Source organism: Aspergillus eucalypticola, assembly GCF_003184535.1.
Source record: "Aspergillus eucalypticola CBS 122712 chromosome Unknown BO83scaffold_11, whole genome shotgun sequence".
Taxonomy (NCBI): domain Eukaryota; kingdom Fungi; phylum Ascomycota; class Eurotiomycetes; order Eurotiales; family Aspergillaceae; genus Aspergillus; species Aspergillus eucalypticola.
The window spans coordinates 156905-176271 of NW_020290285.1; the positions used below are offsets into that span (position 1 = coordinate 156905).

At 53.3% G+C, this 19367-nt stretch overlaps 6 protein-coding genes across 6 annotated transcripts; 1 reads left to right on the forward strand and 5 right to left on the reverse strand.

Annotated features, from left to right (window-relative positions):
* Nucleotides 1-141: 141 nt before the first annotated feature.
* BO83DRAFT_336940 (putative C2H2 finger domain protein) lies at nucleotides 142-1861 on the forward strand. Its single transcript, XM_025528463.1, has 3 exons — nucleotides 142-342; nucleotides 388-764; nucleotides 814-1861. The coding sequence occupies exons 1-3, from the start codon at nucleotides 180-182 to the stop codon at nucleotides 1531-1533; spliced, it is 1260 nt and encodes a 419-aa protein (XP_025388412.1). The 5' UTR covers nucleotides 142-179; the 3' UTR covers nucleotides 1534-1861.
* Nucleotides 1862-2009: 148 nt separating this feature from the next.
* BO83DRAFT_426622 (MFS general substrate transporter) lies at nucleotides 2010-4715 on the reverse strand (the record flags this gene model as incomplete). The annotated part of the gene is made up of 7 exons (XM_025535294.1): nucleotides 2010-2327; nucleotides 3089-3411; nucleotides 3481-3850; nucleotides 3916-4434; nucleotides 4495-4523; nucleotides 4582-4605; nucleotides 4667-4715. The coding sequence occupies 7 exons, from the start codon at nucleotides 4713-4715 to the stop codon at nucleotides 2010-2012; spliced, it is 1632 nt and encodes a 543-aa protein (XP_025388413.1).
* Nucleotides 4716-5198: 483 nt separating this feature from the next.
* BO83DRAFT_311996 (M28 family metallopeptidase) lies at nucleotides 5199-7649 on the reverse strand (the record flags this gene model as incomplete). Its single annotated transcript, XM_025527500.1, has 3 exons — nucleotides 5199-5255; nucleotides 5310-6685; nucleotides 6737-7649. 3 exons carry the CDS (start codon nucleotides 7647-7649, stop codon nucleotides 5199-5201), a joined length of 2346 nt encoding a protein of 781 aa, XP_025388414.1.
* Nucleotides 7650-7950: 301 nt separating this feature from the next.
* BO83DRAFT_336951 (RTC4 family protein) lies at nucleotides 7951-10078 on the reverse strand. Its single transcript, XM_025528464.1, has 2 exons — nucleotides 8475-10078; nucleotides 7951-8412 (listed from the first exon to the last, which is right to left on the reverse strand). The coding sequence occupies exons 1-2, from the start codon at nucleotides 9671-9673 to the stop codon at nucleotides 8145-8147; spliced, it is 1467 nt and encodes a 488-aa protein (XP_025388415.1). The 5' UTR covers nucleotides 9674-10078; the 3' UTR covers nucleotides 7951-8144.
* A 294-nt stretch (nucleotides 10079-10372) lies between these two features.
* Nucleotides 10373-14222, reverse strand: BO83DRAFT_444309 (DUF726 domain protein; the record flags this gene model as incomplete). Its single annotated transcript, XM_025536492.1, has 3 exons — nucleotides 10373-11474; nucleotides 11498-11956; nucleotides 12015-14222. 3 exons carry the CDS (start codon nucleotides 14220-14222, stop codon nucleotides 10659-10661), a joined length of 3483 nt encoding a protein of 1160 aa, XP_025388416.1. The 3' UTR covers nucleotides 10373-10658.
* Nucleotides 14223-16366: 2144 nt separating this feature from the next.
* BO83DRAFT_22285 (C6 zinc finger domain protein) lies at nucleotides 16367-19080 on the reverse strand. The gene is made up of 3 exons (XM_025526837.1): nucleotides 17891-19080; nucleotides 17563-17840; nucleotides 16367-17503 (listed from the first exon to the last, which is right to left on the reverse strand). The coding sequence occupies exons 1-3, from the start codon at nucleotides 18940-18942 to the stop codon at nucleotides 16575-16577; spliced, it is 2259 nt and encodes a 752-aa protein (XP_025388417.1). The 5' UTR covers nucleotides 18943-19080; the 3' UTR covers nucleotides 16367-16574.
* Nucleotides 19081-19367: the final 287 nt, after the last annotated feature.

Here is a 19367-nt window from a genome sequence, read left to right on the forward strand (position 1 = left end):
CAAAGTAGATATAATACTGATGATAATTGTATGGTTACTTGATGGGATGGATGACGCAGGTCACATGATGGGCTCCACGTGACGCAACACTTCAACTCCGCGCTGGTCGGCGACCAAGTGAGCTGCTTCACCAACCCATCACTTTTCTTTCATTTCACATCAACACAGACTCAATCAATATGGGTAAAAAGAGACGTGGTCCGACGCTGGACGAGCTTCTGGCTCGTCCATGGTGCTACTACTGTGAGCGCGACTTTGATGATTTGAAGATTCTCATATCTCACCAGAAGGCCAAGCACTTCAAGTGCGAGCGCTGCGGGCGCCGGCTGAACACTGCAGGAGGTAGGTCATCCAATGCGCCGTGGCGATATTTTACTAACAGCACAGGGTTATCGGTGCACATGAGTCAGGTCCACAAGGAGCAACTTTCGGCAGTCGACAATGCTCTTCCCAACCGATCCAGCCTCGACGTCGAGATCTTCGGCATGGAGGGCGTCCCGGAAGACATCATCCAGTCGCACAACCAGCGCGTAGCCACCCAGTTCCAACAGGCAGAGGCCGAACGGCAGGCCGTGACGGGCAATCCGCCTCCGGGAACCGGCGTTGGCGGACAGCCAGCGAAGAAGCCCAAGCTGGAGAGCGTGTCGGATCTGAAGAAGCGACTGGCGGAGCACAAGGCTAAGAAGGCGGAAGCACGTACTGGAGGCAGTAGTGGTGAAGCTACTCCAGTGGGCGCAGGACAGACCCCAACTATGGGCGGATTCGTGAGTATTATCTCCCACAACATTAGTGACGCGACTAACAATGAGGCAGGGCCAGCCTGCTCCTGCTGCTGCTGCTGCTGCTGCTCCCGCCGCTGCACCCACCACTACCTCACAGTTCTCTTACCCTCAACCCTACGGCACTGCCTCTCCTTATCCTCAAACCGCCAGCCCTGTTTATCCCAATTTCTCCCCGGGACAGCCCCAATTCCCTCCAACCGCACAATACCCTCCGGCGGGATATTCACCACAGCCGTTCCAGGGTACGCCGGCGGCATCGTTTGGAACCACTCCTTCAGCAACCCACACCCCTCCGCAGACGGCCGGGGCATTCCCGCCCCGGTCGGGCAGTCTGCCTATGCCTCCAGGTTTGCCGCAGCGACCGGCTGTGGCAGCGCCACCGGTCAACGCGTATCAAATGCAGCAGATGCACATGGGCCAAGCGCCGGCCTTGAACGGAGGCGAGACGACACAAGCGCCTGATACAATTTCGACATCGGTGGACGATCTCATCTCGGGGGCCGCGAAGCAGGCGGAGACCACAGCAGACAAGCCCAAGAGCGAGGAGAAGCCCAAGAAGGACAAGTCGAAGGCAATACGACTGGTTTACTCGGATAATGAGACGAGTCCAGAAGAGAAGATGGCACAGCTGGCAAGGTACGCATTTGTTCCCGAACAGAAGGGCGAGACGGTTCTGGAGGAGGTACCGGCGTCGGTGGTGACGGGCACGACGCGCGAGATGGATACGGTGGAGGATGCAGCGGATCGGTAGGCACCAGCCTCCCGCCAGACCGGTATAACAGCTTTACGAGCATGCGAATACATGGAGGGCAGCGACAGAGACAAGGGGGATCGGATCAAGCAGCTAAGTTCAGTTTCTTGCACGATTGGAAATGTCTCTTACAGTGTAGGGCGGCGAGCGACACGAACCGTAGCATGGAGAGGCTACAAAGCAGACGGACAGGCAGACACAGAAGGGGACAGACGGAGTCAAAAGAAAGAAAGAAAGAAAACTGTAAGTTCAACATCGAGCAGGTAGGCTACATACAGACTACTACACCAATAATGAAACAGCTTAGTTATCTGTATACAGACTAGTTACGTATATGAACACATCATCATCCATCATCCATTATCCATTATCCACATAACATAAATAGTAGTAACCTATTGTCATACAACCCCCATCTCATCTCCCATATACACACCCCCCTCTTACCAAATAAATAACAATATACTTATATCCACCTAATCAGGCACTAAGAAGTGCATTCCCAAAAACCACACCCCCAAAACAGCCACCACCCCCAACCCCGTAGGGACCCCCTTCCCCGTCTTAATCGCCCTGGGGATGGACGCACCGCCGAGGACAATCGAGGCCAGAAGACCAATCTCTGCCCCGTAGGGCTGGTTCGCGCGTAGTCGGAGGTACGAGAGGAGGTACAGGAAGGAGACGGATAATCCGGCGATTAGGGAGGGGAGGGAGCGTGCGCGCAGGTAGCCGGTTATGCCGCCGACGGAGGTGAGGATTGCGAGGAGGGCTGCTACTTTGGTTGTTGTGGTGGACTATTTATTTCATGGTTGAGTGTTCAGTTTGGGTGTGGTGAGGGGATGGATGGGGAGGAGGACGTACCATTGTGGTTTTGTAGTTTTGGGGTTGGTATTGAAAGGGGTTGGATGTGGATGTGGTTGTTGTGTAGGTTGGAGTGTAGAAGAGGTGAATAGGGTGGTGGAGAGGTAAGCTAGCTATGTTATATGGAACTGGGATGATGGCATGATCTAGCTAGGTATGTAAGGTAGGCTACTAGTGTAATTTGTGGATGCTGATTGGTTGGTGTGCTTACCACTACCATCTATATACTCTCTACTATGTATTCCATGTACAACCACTTCATACTATATATCAATTTCATGTCCATTCTATCATATCATATCATATCAGATCTTAATATCACATCATCATCATATATATGCATGCATGCACCATTTCGCAAACAAACAAACAATCAATCAATCAACTTTTCTTTTTCACCCCACCCCTTCTCCCACCCCTCCTCATCATCATCCTATTTACCTCCCCCCAATAGCTCCATACCCTCTCTCCCCTCCCTCCTCCCCTCCCTCCCCTTCTCCCTCTTCACCATCAACTTCCTCTGCATCATCCCCCTGCAACACATTCTCCTCCCCAATCCACCCCACCGGTACTGCACTCAACATCCCCAACACCCCACACACCCACCACGGCAAAATCCCCCAACCTCTCTTCACTCCCCACGAATACGCCCCCCAATCACAGCAGGTCCCACCGCCCTCCCTACAGCACTCACACTCGTACCAACCCCATTCAATGTCCCCAGCACACTCATACTACTCGCCGAGTTCGTCAACAGAATCGTCGTGCACGGGAACCCAAAAATCGAAGCGGCCAACTTCCCAAACATGAGCAAGAAAATGGCCACATTGCGCAGCCACGGAACCGGAAGGAGCACCGTGAATGGCGTGAGCATGTAGATTATGGGGAACATGCTGACCACGGCTTTCAGGCAGTTGAGCACGCCGAAGCGGTGGGCGGCCCATGGGAAGATCAGGAATTGGATGAACATGCCGAGAATGCCGATTAGGGTGTAGTAGATGCCGATGGTTTGGGAGTCTATTATTCTCTTTTGTTTAGCATGGGGTGAGAGGAGAGAGAGAGGGGGTTGGGGATGAGAGGACGTACCGATGCCGAATCCTCCAGTGAATTTGAAGGGCAGTTTCATGTCAGGATTACCATCGTATTGCTGCACCGGGCTGTGTAGAAATACAGGCAGGACGGAGTCAAAGGCCATGGCGTGCATGGACATGAGAGCGTAAGCGAGCAGGACGAGTCGCGATTGCGGGGTGAAGATCTCGGCCCAGGTGGGTTTGGCTTTCTTTGCTGCTGCTGTTGCTGGATGTATAGTAGTTGATGGCAGAAGGGATTGGCGCTCTGCATCCGATGCATGAGACTCCGACTTCTTCTTATTCCGAGAAGAAGTACACGAGTTAGTCAATGCCTCTCCAACAACCAATCCATAATCACGTTGATGTTTCTTCGCCGCCAGCGTTTCCTATACATCCACATTAGCATACCACGCCCCTCGATCCCTGAGATATAAAAAGGGGATGGACGTACATGCAAAAACAACCAACCCGTCGCAATGCCCACAACAAAAAACGCCGCGGCAGCAATATTTGGCAACGCAAACGGCCAATTCCTCAAAAACTCCGACCCTCCAAACAACCCCGGATGCTTCTCCGCGGGTTTCGCCAGCGCGCCTCCAAATGCCGGACCAAAAATACTCCCGATCGTCCACACCAACGGCATGATACTAAATGCTCGTGGTTGGAGTTCCTTCTGGGGAACCATTTCCGCGACCATGGTGCGGATGATGCCCACGTTGCCGTTCATGAGACCCAGCAGGGCGCGAGAGACGACCAGCATGGAGAGGGATGAGGAGAAGCCGAAGAGAAGCGAGAAGACCATGGTGCAGGTGAGTCCGACCAGGATGATGGGCTTGCGGCCGAGAGTGTCGGAGAGGGTGCCCCAGGTGACGGCCATTAGGGCCTGCGAGAAAGAGGTCACCGCGCTGGTGATGCCGACCCATTTGGCGACTTCGGATCTGGGGACGCCGACGTGGTCGATCATTTCGGGCTATACATTATTAGTTTTGGTTTTGGTTTGGAGTTGGGGGAATTGGGGAGGGGGATGTACCAGGTAGGGAAGGACGGAGGTTAAGACGACTGTTTTTAAATGTTTATTAGAAGTGATTTACTGAGAGAGTATGTTGAGTGAACGAACCCGGCTCTGCAAAGCGACATATTGCTATGTAGTATATTGATCAGTATACAGCTATGAACTCAGGATATGAATTTGCAGTACATACAGAGAATGACCAGCTGCCGAACAGGCAGCCGGGCGGGCTTCTCCAACATGGTGAGCAGACTACCACCAAAAATATTTTGAAGAGAGGAATGAAAGAAGAGAAGAAGAGGAAGAGGAAAAGAAAAAAAGACAAGAGGAGTAAGACTCAACAAGCAGCGCGTGTGACCAGGGCCAACCAACTAATCGGCACTCGGCAGTAGAAGACAGTCTTAAGACACGCTAAGCAGGCCCTAAAATGGCGAATAGCCTCGCGGTGGGTCGATCGCCGGCGGGGAAAGTAAGCAATCAATCACTTGAAGATAATCGGTAAGCAATCAACATGCCCGCTTCTAACTGCTATCTATCTACCTAATACTACTCCGTACTAATCTCCCGTCTCATACTCTCCACAACTGTCTCCAACGAAAGAAAGACTTTGCACATACATCAATAAGACATACATACATACACTCTCCTTCCTTGACTCCCTTGCTTCAACGGCAGTCACCTGGCATCCGCCAATCGGCATTTATCTCCAATCACGTCCATCTGACTCACTGCAGTAGCTTCGTCGCAGCTTCAATGCGCTCAATGATAATCGCGCGCCATTTCTAGACCTCGTTAGCCGCTGAAATTAATCAGCTACGTAAATCTGGGTTACTCACCTGAGAATTCAGCAAATCACCCGCTTCCAAGCTCTCCACCAATCCTGGATACGTCGCGCCCGAGTATCCCGTCCAGATGCCTGGTGCAAACACTACGTGCTTAAACCAGCTGCGTCCATCCAGACCCGGCTGGTACAGGAACTGCCGTTCAATCCCCTTGTACTTGTCGTTGACGATGCGGATTTGGAAGTAGAGCCGCACCTTCCTCCACCAGTGGTACCACGGCACATCGTCGCCCAGCTGCTCAGTCAGATCCGCCGCATAGGCGTCGAATTTCGCTGACACGGCTTGGAACTTAGCGATCGCTGCGTCAAGCGGCCCAAAGTCGAACGATGCTCCCTCGGGGAGTTGCTTCGCCGCCGGCTTGATCTTGTCAAGATACTTCTCCAGGCCCAGCGCGTAGTCCGTAGCATTAAAGGCGATCACCGGCGTCTCCACCAGCTTGGCCGCTGCCAAAGCCCAGATCTTGGTGGTTGTCTCATGATACTTCCAGCCTGGGTCGCCGAACCGGTCCATCCAGTCGAAGCTGTCGTAGTTCGAGTGGTAGTGGTACACTGGGTCCTTCGGACCGCGGCTGAATCCAAGGTCGTAGCTCGCCACACCAGCAAAGTCCTGGAAGGCCGTAAAGTCACTGCCACTACCCATGGTGGCAATATCACCGTCCCAGAGGTCCCGGACGGTCTGCCCAGGCACAGTCTGGTTGGGTGACTTCACCAACCCGGTGACCTCGTAGATCAGCTTGTTCAACAGCGGGCTGGCCCTCGGGCGCAAGCTCGTTCCTGACGCCGCCACGTCCACGTTGAGATAGGCAATGTTAGCCTTGGACAACCAGGGGAGCTGCTCCTCCACCCACTCGGTGGATCCGAGCAATCCGTACTCCTCGCCGTCCCAGCTGGCAAAGACAATAGTACGGAGCGGCTTCCACCCAGCCTTGAGCGCCTCGCCGAAGCTGCGCACAACTTCGTTGAGAGCGGCAGACCCGCTGTTCGGATCTCCAGCGCCGCCGGCAACCCAGGCATCGCGATGGTTGCCCATGATCACGACCTCATCCGGGATGGCTCCCTTGATGACACCAATGACGTTCCACAAAGGAGTCGTCACGTACTCCTGCTCATTGTACAGATTGATCTGGACATCATCCGGGGTCGGGCCAATGTAGTACTCGACGCCCTTGCTGCCCAGCTTACCGCCCTGCCAGTATTCGTTGAAGTCGGACGCCTTGGGACCGTGGCCGTTCAGGGCCTTAAGCAACGGCACCACCTCCTGATACGAGATGGGCAGGGAGGGAATCAAGGGAATAGACTCATAAGGATCCTGACGATCACATCCCGGCTTGGACGGGTATCCGGGGGTAGTCGGGTCACCCGGTGCGATACCTACTCAGTCAGCTCCATCCAACAACCAAGCGGGAAGTTAGGATAACTTACTCAAGAACTGGGTACTTCCTCGCTGCACAGCACTCGGGTTCCTAGCCGGACCCTCCGGATACGGAGCATAGCCATTCTCTTCGATGATCTCCCCATCGGACTCGGGATCATCATACAGAATCACCCCAGACATACCCAGTTCCTGCGCTCTCTTGACCTTCAATCCGCGGAAGATCCGTCCATACTTGGCAATAGCAATCTTGCCTCCCAGACTGACATTCCGATCCACGAGGTCCTGGAAGTCATCCACAGTGCCATAGTTCACAAATACATACGGCGCCGTGACATTCCCACTGGCCGAGTATCCATGAAACACAGGCACGCGGTTAGGCAGCCCACTGGTGTGGTCCTCCTCCAGCACGTCCTCTTCCAGGGTTGCCTCGAATACGACCTCGTCTTTCTTCAGCAATGCCAACCGATGATCCACAGGGTAATTGAGGAAGATATCATATGCCACGATCTCAGTCTCAGGGACTCCGAACTCGGCCCAGCGTTCCTTGGTCCAGACCGCCTGGCTGAGGTTCTTCCCGGCCAGGTGCGGACCAGCGGTGTAGTAAGTGCTCCATTCGCGAGCCTTCTGGGCGCTGGGGGTTTCTTTCAAGACGGCTTGGAGTTCAGCGTAGCTGAGGCCATGGCCTTCAGGCCATGAGGAGTGGGGGAAGGGATTCGCCCAGGGGAGGTAGCTCCAGATGGAACCGTGAGCGCGGGGGAGGAGGGCAGTGGGGGTCAGGAAGAGACAGAGTGAGAGGGTAAGAATGGAGTTTAGAGTGATGGTGCAGAAACGGCGGAGAGAGTGATGTGGGTAGCGGTGTCGATGGGGGCGGACGCCGACCGTGGTGAGGAGAGGCGTAGATTCGCTGGGCATGGTGGAGTAATGGTAGGCATCGGCCTTCTCCCGCATTTCGGGGGGCATGATTGGGATACTAGTTTAGAGATAAATTGGAATACTATCCATCTCATGAAAGAGGGGAGATGGAAGTGTGATGGAAGAGGAAGAGTCAGAGAGAGATGGGAGGTGAGGAGTAACTAGCAGCAGCAGCAGCAGTAGTACTTTCTCACTATGGATTGAAGGAAGGGTTCGGACAGCTCCGCACGACGTAACCAAGGCTATCAGCTAATCAGCAGTCTCCGCTATCTTATCGCCGGCTCCACCTCGGCCGGACTGAAGCATCACCAACTGTGGAGTCACAATGGTGTCAATTGGTCTCCTGCACGCGCCATATTCCATTTTCATTTCTCCCGACAAAATCACGGCACAACAGCCTGGCTAGCTAGCTAGCGAACAGAGAGGTATCACTCATCGCCTTATATACAACACAGCATTGGTCCCAGGACTGCCCAAATAAACAGAGTCCGACCAGTATATGAATAACAATCCCCAAATGCATCATCACCACTGCTATGCATCTCACTGCACCTCATCTTCAGACTCCTCCGGCACCGGCACCTTGTCATTCAAGGCAAAGTTCACCTTCTCCCCAAGATCAATTGTCTCGCGGAGAATCTGCCGTGCCGTCTCTTCATTCACCCCCATGTCCTCCTTGACCAGTCGCACCGCCAACTCTGGCACCAGCACCGCCTGCGCATATCCGACGGGCCCGGCCATCTTCACAATCTGATCATCGGCCGCTAGCCGACGAAGCTTCCGCCCGTATCGCGAGGTGATCGCTTGTAGCCTGTTTCAATTAGCCTGCGCCCATAGAAGACCATATCAAGTAGATGCAAAGGTGAAGCGTACATTTTCCCTGCCCCTCGAGTCCCGTAATATCCACACGAGATCTTTTCCAATCCGTCTCCGTCCAGCGAAAGGCGGAAGTTCTTAGCCTGTCCGGTCTTCAACGCCGTGTCCAGACTATTCCGGTAGAAAGAGGTACTCTCCGGCACCATGACCGTCTCCAGGTCCGCGAAATGCTGAGCGATTCGCTCATCGAACGTATCCCAGTCGATCTCCGGATATCCCTTCTCCCTCCACTCCTGCTCCGCAGAAGTCTGCTTATGAGAGTCACAGAATTGTCGCTGTTCGCGCATGCGCTGTTTCGGTTGCGCGCGGAATCGCAACAGTGCCCCCGGGTCCACAGGCGCTTTGCACCACGGACACACGGCCGGTTCATCTAGCAGCGCTGCTTCTCCATACTGCGAAAGCTCATTCATAAAGCTAGACGACGCCGTACTAAGCGGCGTGCCGACCGAGGAATCATCATCATCAAAGACCGCCGCATCCAGAGCAGACGAAGTAGCATGTGAAGAGCTCGAGATCATATCATTAGTCTCAGGCATCGGAGGAGGCTGCTTGAATTCAGGCTTGGGGCTCGACGCACGCGCCTCGTCCTCAATATCCCTCGGAACCTTAATCTCCTTGCCCTTCTTCTTAGCCCTATTACTCATACTCTTGCTCTCCTCCTTCGAAGCCTTCGGCGTTCTAACACTCCCCGCCGGCGACTGCGACGAGTTCACCAACGACTTCCTCGACTGATATCCGCGACTCTTGCGTCGCTTATTCCTATTATCCAATTCGCGAAACGAGGCGAAAAACCCCTCATCCTTATCTTCATCCGCGTCATCGTTTACCATCTCACGCGAGGTCCGTTTGCGACCCGTTGCCGGGGTACTGTTCTTTGTGTCGCTTCCTCTTTGTTGGCGCGGGGCGCGCGGCGTTGTCTGCGATCTGCTATTGGCGAGCTTCTCATCCAAGCTAGGGCCCGAGACTCGTGTGCGGGTTTCTGGCTCAGAGTCGTCCTCGTTCACGACATCGTCTTCGTCGCTAGAACTAATGGGCTCGTCGTCCGTCGCGGGCTCCGGTTTCACGGGTTTCGGACGCTCATCTTTGCCGTTGCTGTTTCGGAAGGTGGAGAGGAGGGATTGGCTGGGGCCGGATTGTCGAGTGAGTCGGTTGGAGGCGTAGCTGGAGTTGGGTTTGGGTCGGGTTTGCAGGACCATGGTGTGTAGATCGTAGCTGTAGTGGAGATCAGTTGGTCGTGGAGATGGATGGGTTGGCTATGGCTGTTGTGGAGACTGGTCGATATCGATATGGGACAAAAGAAGAATTGCAAATCAAAATGATATAGATAGAAAGGAAGGAAGGGACAGCCAAGTGACCTGAGTAAGTATTTGTTTCAATGATAAATAATCACGTCGCAACTGTGGCCGAGCTGCTTGGATGAAGAAGCACGAGAGCAGGTCGACCCCCGTTTGAGTGATGGAGTGAACCACGGAACGAGTGTGAGCATGTGCATGGGCCGCCCCCTTGATTGTAAACAGTAGAGATGCCCCGGAAAGATCTGTGCTTGCAGGGTCTGGGCTGGGTGTCGTTTGGTGTGGAGGGCAGAGAAGAGGAGGAAAGTCATGAATCAAGTTGGCTGGGGAATCGGATGAGGAGGGACGCGTGTGGTGACACGCTATTCTCCGCACCCGCTGCTATAATTATGATCCCGTCGGCTTGGGTTCTATGCCGACTGGTGGCATCGACCGTCAATCAATGGATGGAGAACACCTTTTTGCATTCATGGAGCAGAAGACTTGCTTCGTATAACTGATACTAGAGGTAGTAATAAAGACTGCTTCATGCTAAACTAATGGGGATGCCGACCAGCACATCCAAAACACCTGATATCCAAACAGCCACACCGCAAGGTGAATTAAGCATGCATGAAATTTAGACTGGCTGTATCATGTCTCAGAAAAGTGTATGCAACAAAGAATGAGGCTCTAACGTGGCAATCGCATGCCAGACTCTGAATCTATCATAAATGCAATCGTCCTCCCGCGGCGTCATGCACGGACACAAGCAAGTAGAATGACAACGAAAAAGAAATTATAGCAACCCATATTAGGAAAAGTAACCCCCCGGCACAGACCCGGCTCGGTCTATCAACAAACAGCTTATAAACAAACAGAAGCTCATTCCCCATAGTCTCGTTCATCGTCACTCGAATGTCATCTGAATCTCTTCTTCGCCGTGGCCAAAGTCGTGCTCGGCCCAAGCATTTGGCTCCAAAGCCATAGCGCCTAGAGTGCTGGCCCCAAGGGCCGGCATTGTAAGGGAAGACCGAAGCTCAGGCCTTGTGGGGTGTACATCGTGAGAGGCAACGGGCTCGAAGGACGACTGAGAACGGGGAGGGGTCTCGTGGAAGGACGTATCAAAGGTCATCTCTACTGCTTCCTCTTGATGTGCAGGCGTGTGCGCGTCACGAGTAGGACTGTATTCGCGGAGTGTCCCAGGAGACGCACGAGCCGGAGGCGCTGGAGTTTCAGGGCTCTTCAGCTCTTTGCCGGTGGAAGCAGGAGCAGATGGAGCCGGACTTGCTGGTGAACTCAAGTCTAATTTCATCGGGGGAAGTGTGGATTCAAGCTGCTTGACCTCGATACTTTCCGAGGCTAGCTCGGCTCGAATAGCGTCAATATCGAAGAGCACCGTTCCGGAGCCGTTGGTGTCGCTGGAGCCCCGGCGCATCGCATTGTTGCGTTCAACGTCGTACGTTTCCCAGCCTTTCTTCTGCGCCAACTTTCCGCGTTTGAACAGACCAAACCGCTTCTTTTCCGGCTTTTGCTCAGCCTCTCGTCGCGCCTCGTCAATCTCACGGATCAGCTCCCTTTGCCGCTCAGCGTGGTTCTCGGGATCAGGATCCTCAATCTCGGCGAACTCTTCGCTCAGAACTTCCCAGCCGACTTCCTTCAACAGCCGAGGAATTGCTGCACGATAGTCCATATGGCCATTCACAATCTTGGTGACATCGAAGTTCTCCAAGCCGGGAACCCCTCTACTGGTGCAAGACCAGCCACCCGCATGATACCACCACTCGTGGCGCGGAAAAGATACCCTAAGATCCAGTCGTTGGAGGCGAATCCATTGACAAACCGCCCAGACACCACGCTGCGGGCTTTGAGGTACTCATCTCGGTTGGCCACAATCGGGGATCCGAAGAGATACACGTTCTGAACTAGCCCATGGGCGCCCTTGTCTGCAAGCTCCTTCAAACAAGAGAAGATGACTCGCGAGCCAAGTGAATATCCGAGAAGAGTCACTGGCCTCTTTCCCAGATTGTGGTCTCGCAGCGAGTCAGCCAAAATCAGTCCGGCCGCATTTGCGCGTGTAAGCGATACGTTCCAAGGATTGTCGATCAAATAGGACAGCTTGGTCAGGACGAGTGGGAGTTGCAGTGAAGCCATCAGGGCAACTAGAACTGTCTGACCAAGGACCTGTTGCAACCCCTGGGTCAAAGCCTATTCCAAGCATGTTAGTGTCCGCATGAGCGTATCTGAGCATAATGTCGCTGCCTACCTCCGTAGCGAGAATGTTAATAGTGTCACCCATACTTCGGAGCATCTCAGGCTCCCACAAGACTGAGTATAAATCACCCATGATGGGATCAACCGTACTGAAAGGCAATCGGACGTCATCCACCTTTCCTGTCATCCAACCAGCGACGGTGATAATCAGGTTGACTCTCTTGTTATTGTGCAAGGGGCGATATTCGAACGTCTGAACAGGGCCAGTCCGTCTTTGAGAAGCCCTCAGACCAATGGTACTTCCAGTCAAGGTAGCGCCGGAGGCAATCAACGCTGTACCTCCAGCACCGCCCAAAAACGCGCTCGTCCCCGTGATCCCGACGGTGGTGAATCCAGCTGCTATACCAGCGCCGATGACCGGGGCCAACAAGCCAGCCGAAAGGCCTATCACCAGGCCACCACCGACAGTGGCTAAGCCCATAACCATATACTTGCGCTTGAGGGCCATCTTCCGCCGCTTCTCCATATGCTCCGACTCGTCCCATGTCTCCTTTTCGGCAGCCTCCTGCATTTCGAGAGCATCGATGACCCGCTTTTCGAAGCGGGCAATTTGCAGCCATGACACCTCCATTGAAGCACCGACCCTTTCAAGCAATGTCCGTGACCGCGCATCATAGGCCGAGTCTGCAATGAGGACGAGGAACAAATCGCAAAGCACAGTCCATCGGAGATCAATGTCGATCTTCGCGGAAGTGGGCAGCTGCGATGGGGTCCGAACCTCTGGCAAGTCTTCCCCTTGGTGGGTTTCATATGGTGGAGGGGAAGTTGATCGGGAGGACCTGTCCATTTCGGTGGATATGCTACTCCGGTAGTCCTCCCTGAGTCTAGGGGATGAAGGCGAGGACATCGACTTCTTTGGTGTTTCGGGCTCATCCGCCAATGGATTTGCAACACGAGCGTTACTCATTAGCGGTCGGACAAGGTCTGCCGGCTGCACGCCATGTTCAGCCAATTGCTCTATCATCACCTGCTCCGCGGTGTCGATTTCCATGTGAGAATAGAGCCTGGCCATCATTGCTTGACCCCACTTCCGCATGGCATCGATACCAGCCTGCCTTGCTTTGCGTGTGCCCTTGATGGCGGGGAGCTTGTTCATGTCCAATGTCATTTGATGAATAGTCAGCCTGGTCACCCCAACATAAGCGATTCTCTGGCTCTCAGTCAGAAGATCCTTTGTCGCCTGCATTTGGCTCACGCGGTCGCGCAGCTCCTCTTCTACACCGGCGGCAGTGTCGGCGGAATCCTTGAAAAGATAGCTTGTATCTTCATCCAAGCTGGTTGCTGATTGGGCATCTTCGTCGAACTGTACGCGAGTGTAACCCTTTCCTGCACCACCTAGACCACTGTACACAGCTTCATTATCCTCCTGCTTCGCACCACGGGCAACCAGCCGGCCATAGTCATCATAGTAATCGAATTCCCCCAAAGCGGGCATTTCTTTCCAACCCCCATCATCCTCTTCTTCCTCGCTATCATCATCCGACTGCCCGGCCACATAGAGTCGCTGATGAGACCATTCGGAAGGCTTGACAGATGCACGCTTCTTCTGCATAGACGACCGATCGGCACTGTTATCATGAATCTCCTGAGCAGGACTCTCCGTGTACGGCGGTGGGGGTTCCTCTTGCGAAGGATGGGACGGGTGATCGGAAAGAGCACGCTTTTCGCTAGCCGTGGAAGTCTCTGGGACTTGCTCGGGAGAGTGACCATGATCCTCGGGCACAGATGTCGCAGACGGCAATGACGGGTCCTTATTTACTTCGTTGGCCGCTCCCTGAGGCTCTTCCTCCACCTTATAATTCGTGTTCGAACCCTCTGGAGCAGTTGCTTGACCTTCTCGGTTGCTCAGATCGCCATTATCATCCGCATTCCCGCGTGATTCATCCACTTCGTGAAATACTTCCTCGCTCTCGGACGACTCCCTCTTAGGACGCACGCGGATCGGCAAACCAAAGTCGTCAAACTCCTCCACTTTGGACTCTATAACCCGGCCCGAACCAGCGGCCTGCTCTGTTGCAGATTGTCCTCCACCTGGTCTGACATTCTCTTTCTGTGTGGCAGCATTGTCGGAGGTAGTGGTGCTTTCGGTGGCCGCAGCTGGAGCGGAGGGGGTCGGAGTATTGGAGGGTTGTGAGATATGTGGCTGATCGGCAGGATGGTCGACAGAATGGTCAACAGCCGGGCTGGAGACTGAGCTCATTCTTCATTGACGTGTCAAATCAAATGCATGCAGTTGCCTCGTGCCGTTTTTCTCGGGAATCCCTAATATCACCGTGCAAGTTCCGACATGAATGGGGCCAAAGATGACCCATTCGTGCGAAAAGGCACTTTGGGTGATTGTGGCTGGTCTTGCACTGAGTTGCTCCCTGGACACTCGTTCTATCCCATGTGCCTGACAGGGAAGCTGAGTCGTGTCGGCGGGGGCGTCAGTAGGCAGCTGGGGAGATCTGGAGACGATGAATGGGACTGGGGTAGTGACGGAGGTGGGAGGGAAGGGCCAAGGTACTTTTGCGAACGGCGGGGACGGAGCTGTGACGGCGCAAGAGGAGATGGGATTCAGTTGATCATAGAAAGGAACCAGGGGGATGTTTTGAAAGTTCGATTGAGTTTGTAGGTAGTAGTGGACAGGATTGAAAGAATGGCTCCTTTTTCTTCTTTCCTCCCTGCTGGTTGACAGTCAGCCCAAATGAAATCGGGGCCGATTTGGAAAGCAGCCTGCGACCGGGAGACGTGGTGCCGCATCTGGGGAGGGAAAGTGGGCAACCACCGCTCTGCTGGCCTCTGAAAGCGGTCATCCCCCTTCCCTGCGGAGGCAATCCATCCCCCTCATGTTGATCGCGGATTATCTATCTGGTTCAGTTTCCCTCGCCCAACATCCTCTCCAGATATAGAGCTGAACATGCTTTTGGAGCCAAAGTGACAGATTTTGAGTTTCAGATCGTGCATGGACCATTATTGGGGCGTTTCTCAATCGCAACCCAGCTCATACCACAGCAATTTGTTTACATAGCTCGGGACCCTTTCCGTCATCCCAATACATGCATGGGTCGGAACTTCACTAGGCTGCCAGTTGCATGATCGGATGACCACAAGCCACTTTCTTCAGCGTCACCTTGATTGGAGCTGAAGACGCCCTCAAGCACTACGGTTTATGTCAAGGCTCAAAGCTTGATTTTTGACAGTTGATGCAGGACCGAGCACGTCTCTACTAGTTGTACTGCGGCTGTCCCATCCGCCGCATCACCTGTTTAATAGGGAGATCTACTAAGAAGTGTCTAACTACGTGGAATCTCGAGTCGCCACTACCTGGTAGATGATTTAAATGTTACCAAGAAGCAGACTTGTCCTCTACCATTGAGGCAGAAGATCCTCGCAACCTATGTCACCACTGTTATAACGTTGGATAGCAATTTGCCTAGCCCATCTTGGACAAGCAATAACAGCCACCCTGCCATATGGGAAGGTTCTTACTAGATAGCTCCAGTGCTTTCAGCGAACACAACGATAGATATGCAAGTATAAGAGCTTCCATTATTCCAAACCATAGTGCGTAACCTGGAAATGGCTTCCTTTAAAGCCTGGTGGGGACGGACGTGGCGCGGCACGTGGCTTGATGAAGTCTTCTGATGTGCTCAGTGTCATTGTACAAAGTATGAAGTCATGAGACTGGCACCGATACAGGTAATACTTGGGCGTGAGCACAGTATGCGTGATTCAAGGTTCCCTGCGACTCGAACCCAGAATAGCAGGGGAACATGGTCATCGGCAAGAAGACGAGAGATTCGGCCCGATTCCGAATTGTCGGCCGATATCCAGAGACACTGGAATGGAGCCAGGCCAATTATTTGCCGTTGTGCAGTTCCGCATAAATCTCAAATATGCCCCATGTTCATGACATCTCACGATCATCAGGCGATCCTCTCTGATGGGCTATTTTTCCGTGGGTCAATCGCTTGCTCAATGTGCAGCTCCACATGGGCCAGTGGTACCTCCCAAGTCCCAACAGTCGAACTTGCAGCTAGCTGCACAAGGCCACAATCCACATGGTGACCGGGTCTAAACCAGCAACCCATCACTGAAGAGCGAGCTTGAGGAGCCATCAAAGTCTCCACATATTCCCCTTTCGGAGAATCCCGACAGTCGTGGACGCTGATGTTGGGGCCTTGGGGGAAACATACTACCCCAACTGGATGTCGGAGGTTTCATGTCTACCGAGGCCCCGACGGAGTACCCTCGAGAGACATTGAGCATGCACATCGCTTACTGTGGGACAGAGTTGTTAGTTCGTTAGTTCTACGGCCCCATCTTAGACTCTTATTTTTTTCTTCTTCCTACTGTGTGCTCTCATTCGAGTTCTCTCTCGATCCCGAAGACTTCTTGTCGCAGTGTTCATCAATACTGGCCTTCTGGCGTGCCTGCCTCTCCATATGGCAGGTGGATGAAAATGATTTGGAGGGCTTTCCATGTCTATGCTAATGTGTGCAAACAGATCGCCACTTCCAGGTGGTCCATCTTCTCTATCTAGATTCGAGGGCTTTTCAGCGACTGCTTTTCAGAATCCAGGCAAGCTGGGCATCGCAAAAATACTGCCGTCCGGCATCCACTCATCAAGCTCCATGCCCGTTCTGGCCGGTGATGGGTTTCCTTGCTGACCGCTCTCTGGCGGTGTTCGCTGTTGCTGTACATCATATCCATAGTAAGGCGGCAACATTGCAGGCTGATAGCCGGCAAAGGTATTCATGGGAACCATGTTCTGGTAACCTCCGCTCTGGTCGGGTTGCCATATCTGATCCGTCGGCGGCGGTACGCCGTAATTCACATTCATCGCCTGGAAAGGAACCATGGAGGAGTACTCCGTCTTCATTACCAGTGACGCATTTGGCTGTGATGGGTCAAATGGCAGCTGATTCTGAGAGGCGGCATGACTAGGAGAGATTGGCGTACCAGCGCTCAATTGAGGAACGAAACCAGCATTTCTCTGCATCTGTTTCTGCTCGAAACGGTCATACCAATTTCGAGCCTTAATGGCAACGACAAGATACCATCGGCTGGGGATCTTGTATTTCTGACCACCGCTTGCCTCCGCTAGTCGCCTGGTCATTGCATCCAGATATTTCTCGACATTTACGGACTCGGCAGTCACAAACTCCCCTAGGGCGCCAGATCTAACGGAGAAGTAGATTTTGAGCAGAGACAGGATGGCCACTCCGACCCGGGTGTAGATGAGGTTGGGGATCTTCCGCAGCATCTCCGTGTCACAGCCTAGGAAGAAGTCGAGCATCTCGTGGGCGGCGTTCAGCCACTTGATTGTGAAGTCTACACGGACCGCACTCAGTGGCGCGCTTTTTGACTTGTCACTGTTTTCCAGTGATGGGAGAGTATAATATTGTTGCTTGATCGCATCAGGATCTCGATAACCTTCTCCAACAGCAAGCTCATAGATCGCGAGGTTGGTGTAATGGTACTCAAAATTCATGGGCACTGAGGTATGATATTAGCCACTTCACGTGCCCACATCAACCGTTTTGGGAACAGTTTACCTGTGTGCATCTCCATGGATAGATCTTTCTTCCATGTCTGCATCCGGTTGTCAAACCATCTCAGGACGGCTTGCAGCCGCGACTCGGTGAGCGGGGCAGTCGAACTCGTGTCGTCAAGCCCAAAGGATGTCATCGCCTCATCGACTACTCGCTGAAGCTCAAACCAAGTGGCCATGTGTCTATCGACTGCATTTGGCGAGCGCTCCAAATGCTTCACACACTCGCTCATCCAGTCGTTGAAGAGAAGCAAATTCGGCCGGCGTGTTTTCATAGCGACACTGTTCTCCATTAGCAGGTCAATCTCAACAGGAACCGCATTGAAGCTTACATGGATGTCAAATGGTAGCAGAACAAGATGGCTCTCGCTTGTTCTGCCATTGGCTCATCATATGCTGTCTTTTTATTCGTTCTGCGACTGGAGCTTTGGGGCACTCGTCGTTTTGAAGCCAAGCCGATCTCCAGGGCCATCGTGGCCGCTATATGAGTATACTGATAGAATTGCAGTTTCAGAGGAGAGTCGGGCGGGAAGTAGAAGACAATCATGAGCAACAATGCCTGGACTAATTCCAAGGACTTGTCGCCATTAATGAAGAAGCGTTCGGCATACACTCGGATCATCTCACGGTTGAGAGCAGCGGCCAGGTTGGCATCCAACGAGACAGCTGCTGCGGCAATGACTGAGAGGAACAGCACCGGCTTCGAGCAACGCAGTTGGTAAGCAGTTGTATCTGGGGGCAGTACGACGATTGGAGCAAAGGCTGTGAGCTCAGTGATAAAGAAGGCGACTAATTCGTTGGCGTATTCCAGTGATATCAAGCCTTGACCGACGACATCCCTTTCTAGAGTTGCTTCAAGTGAATAGCCCGACGATACAGGATTGGAAGCTAAGCCGGGAGTGGCACCGCCGTCGAAGGTATTGGGATATGGAGAGTTTGAAGGGAAGCTAGGTGAAAAGTCCATGGGTCTAGCCGATCCCGATGCGCTGCTTGGAGGATCTGAACCTGCGGGCATCGAATCATTGATGTTCGGCCCCAGGTCGGGTTCCCGAGAGTCCTCTCTTTCGCTGCCGACGCTTTCGGCACTGCTTTCATCCACACGTAACCTATCCTTGAGCAGAGAGCGCATCTGTCGCATCTCTCTCTCCAGCTGAGCGACCCGCGAGTCAGTCCGCTTGCGTGGTCGCCGCCTCTGGGGCGCCACGAAGATACAGGGTCTGTTGGCTTTCACACATCGTTGGCATTGGTTGGGCGTCGAAGGATCGGGTAAGCAACGGACTTTCAGTCCTCGACACGATTCGCATGATCGGTTCAATTGTTGCGCGGTCGCTGCCTGGGGTATCGCATTTGAATCGCCTGGAGGATTTGTGGGTATTTTCGACATTTTGGCCCCCACACCTTGCAACAAGGCGTAGTATCCGGGCCACTGGTGATCGACGATAGACGCAAGGGTCGAAAGATAGTAACTAGATCCAGATTAACTGTGCACAGCGTCTGTTGAGGCTGACTAGGCGATATTGCTGGTCCTTATGATTCGTCTCCAGGAAGCCGCAGGTAATCAATTGTAGATGTGAAAGATGGATATTAACATCGTCGATTCCTGTCTGACAAACCAGGTTTAAGAGGGCTTCAGAAGTGATAACGTGGAGGATATCGCGAGAATGGAAACGAATTCGACAAGTCTATCAAAAGTCGAATCTAGGAAGAAGACATCCAATTGGACGCCCGCCGGCAGGGAAAACTGCAGAACTCGCCATGTACCCGGTGCCGCAAGTAGTCGGAGTTGGTGCAGCAGCAGAATCCAGCTGA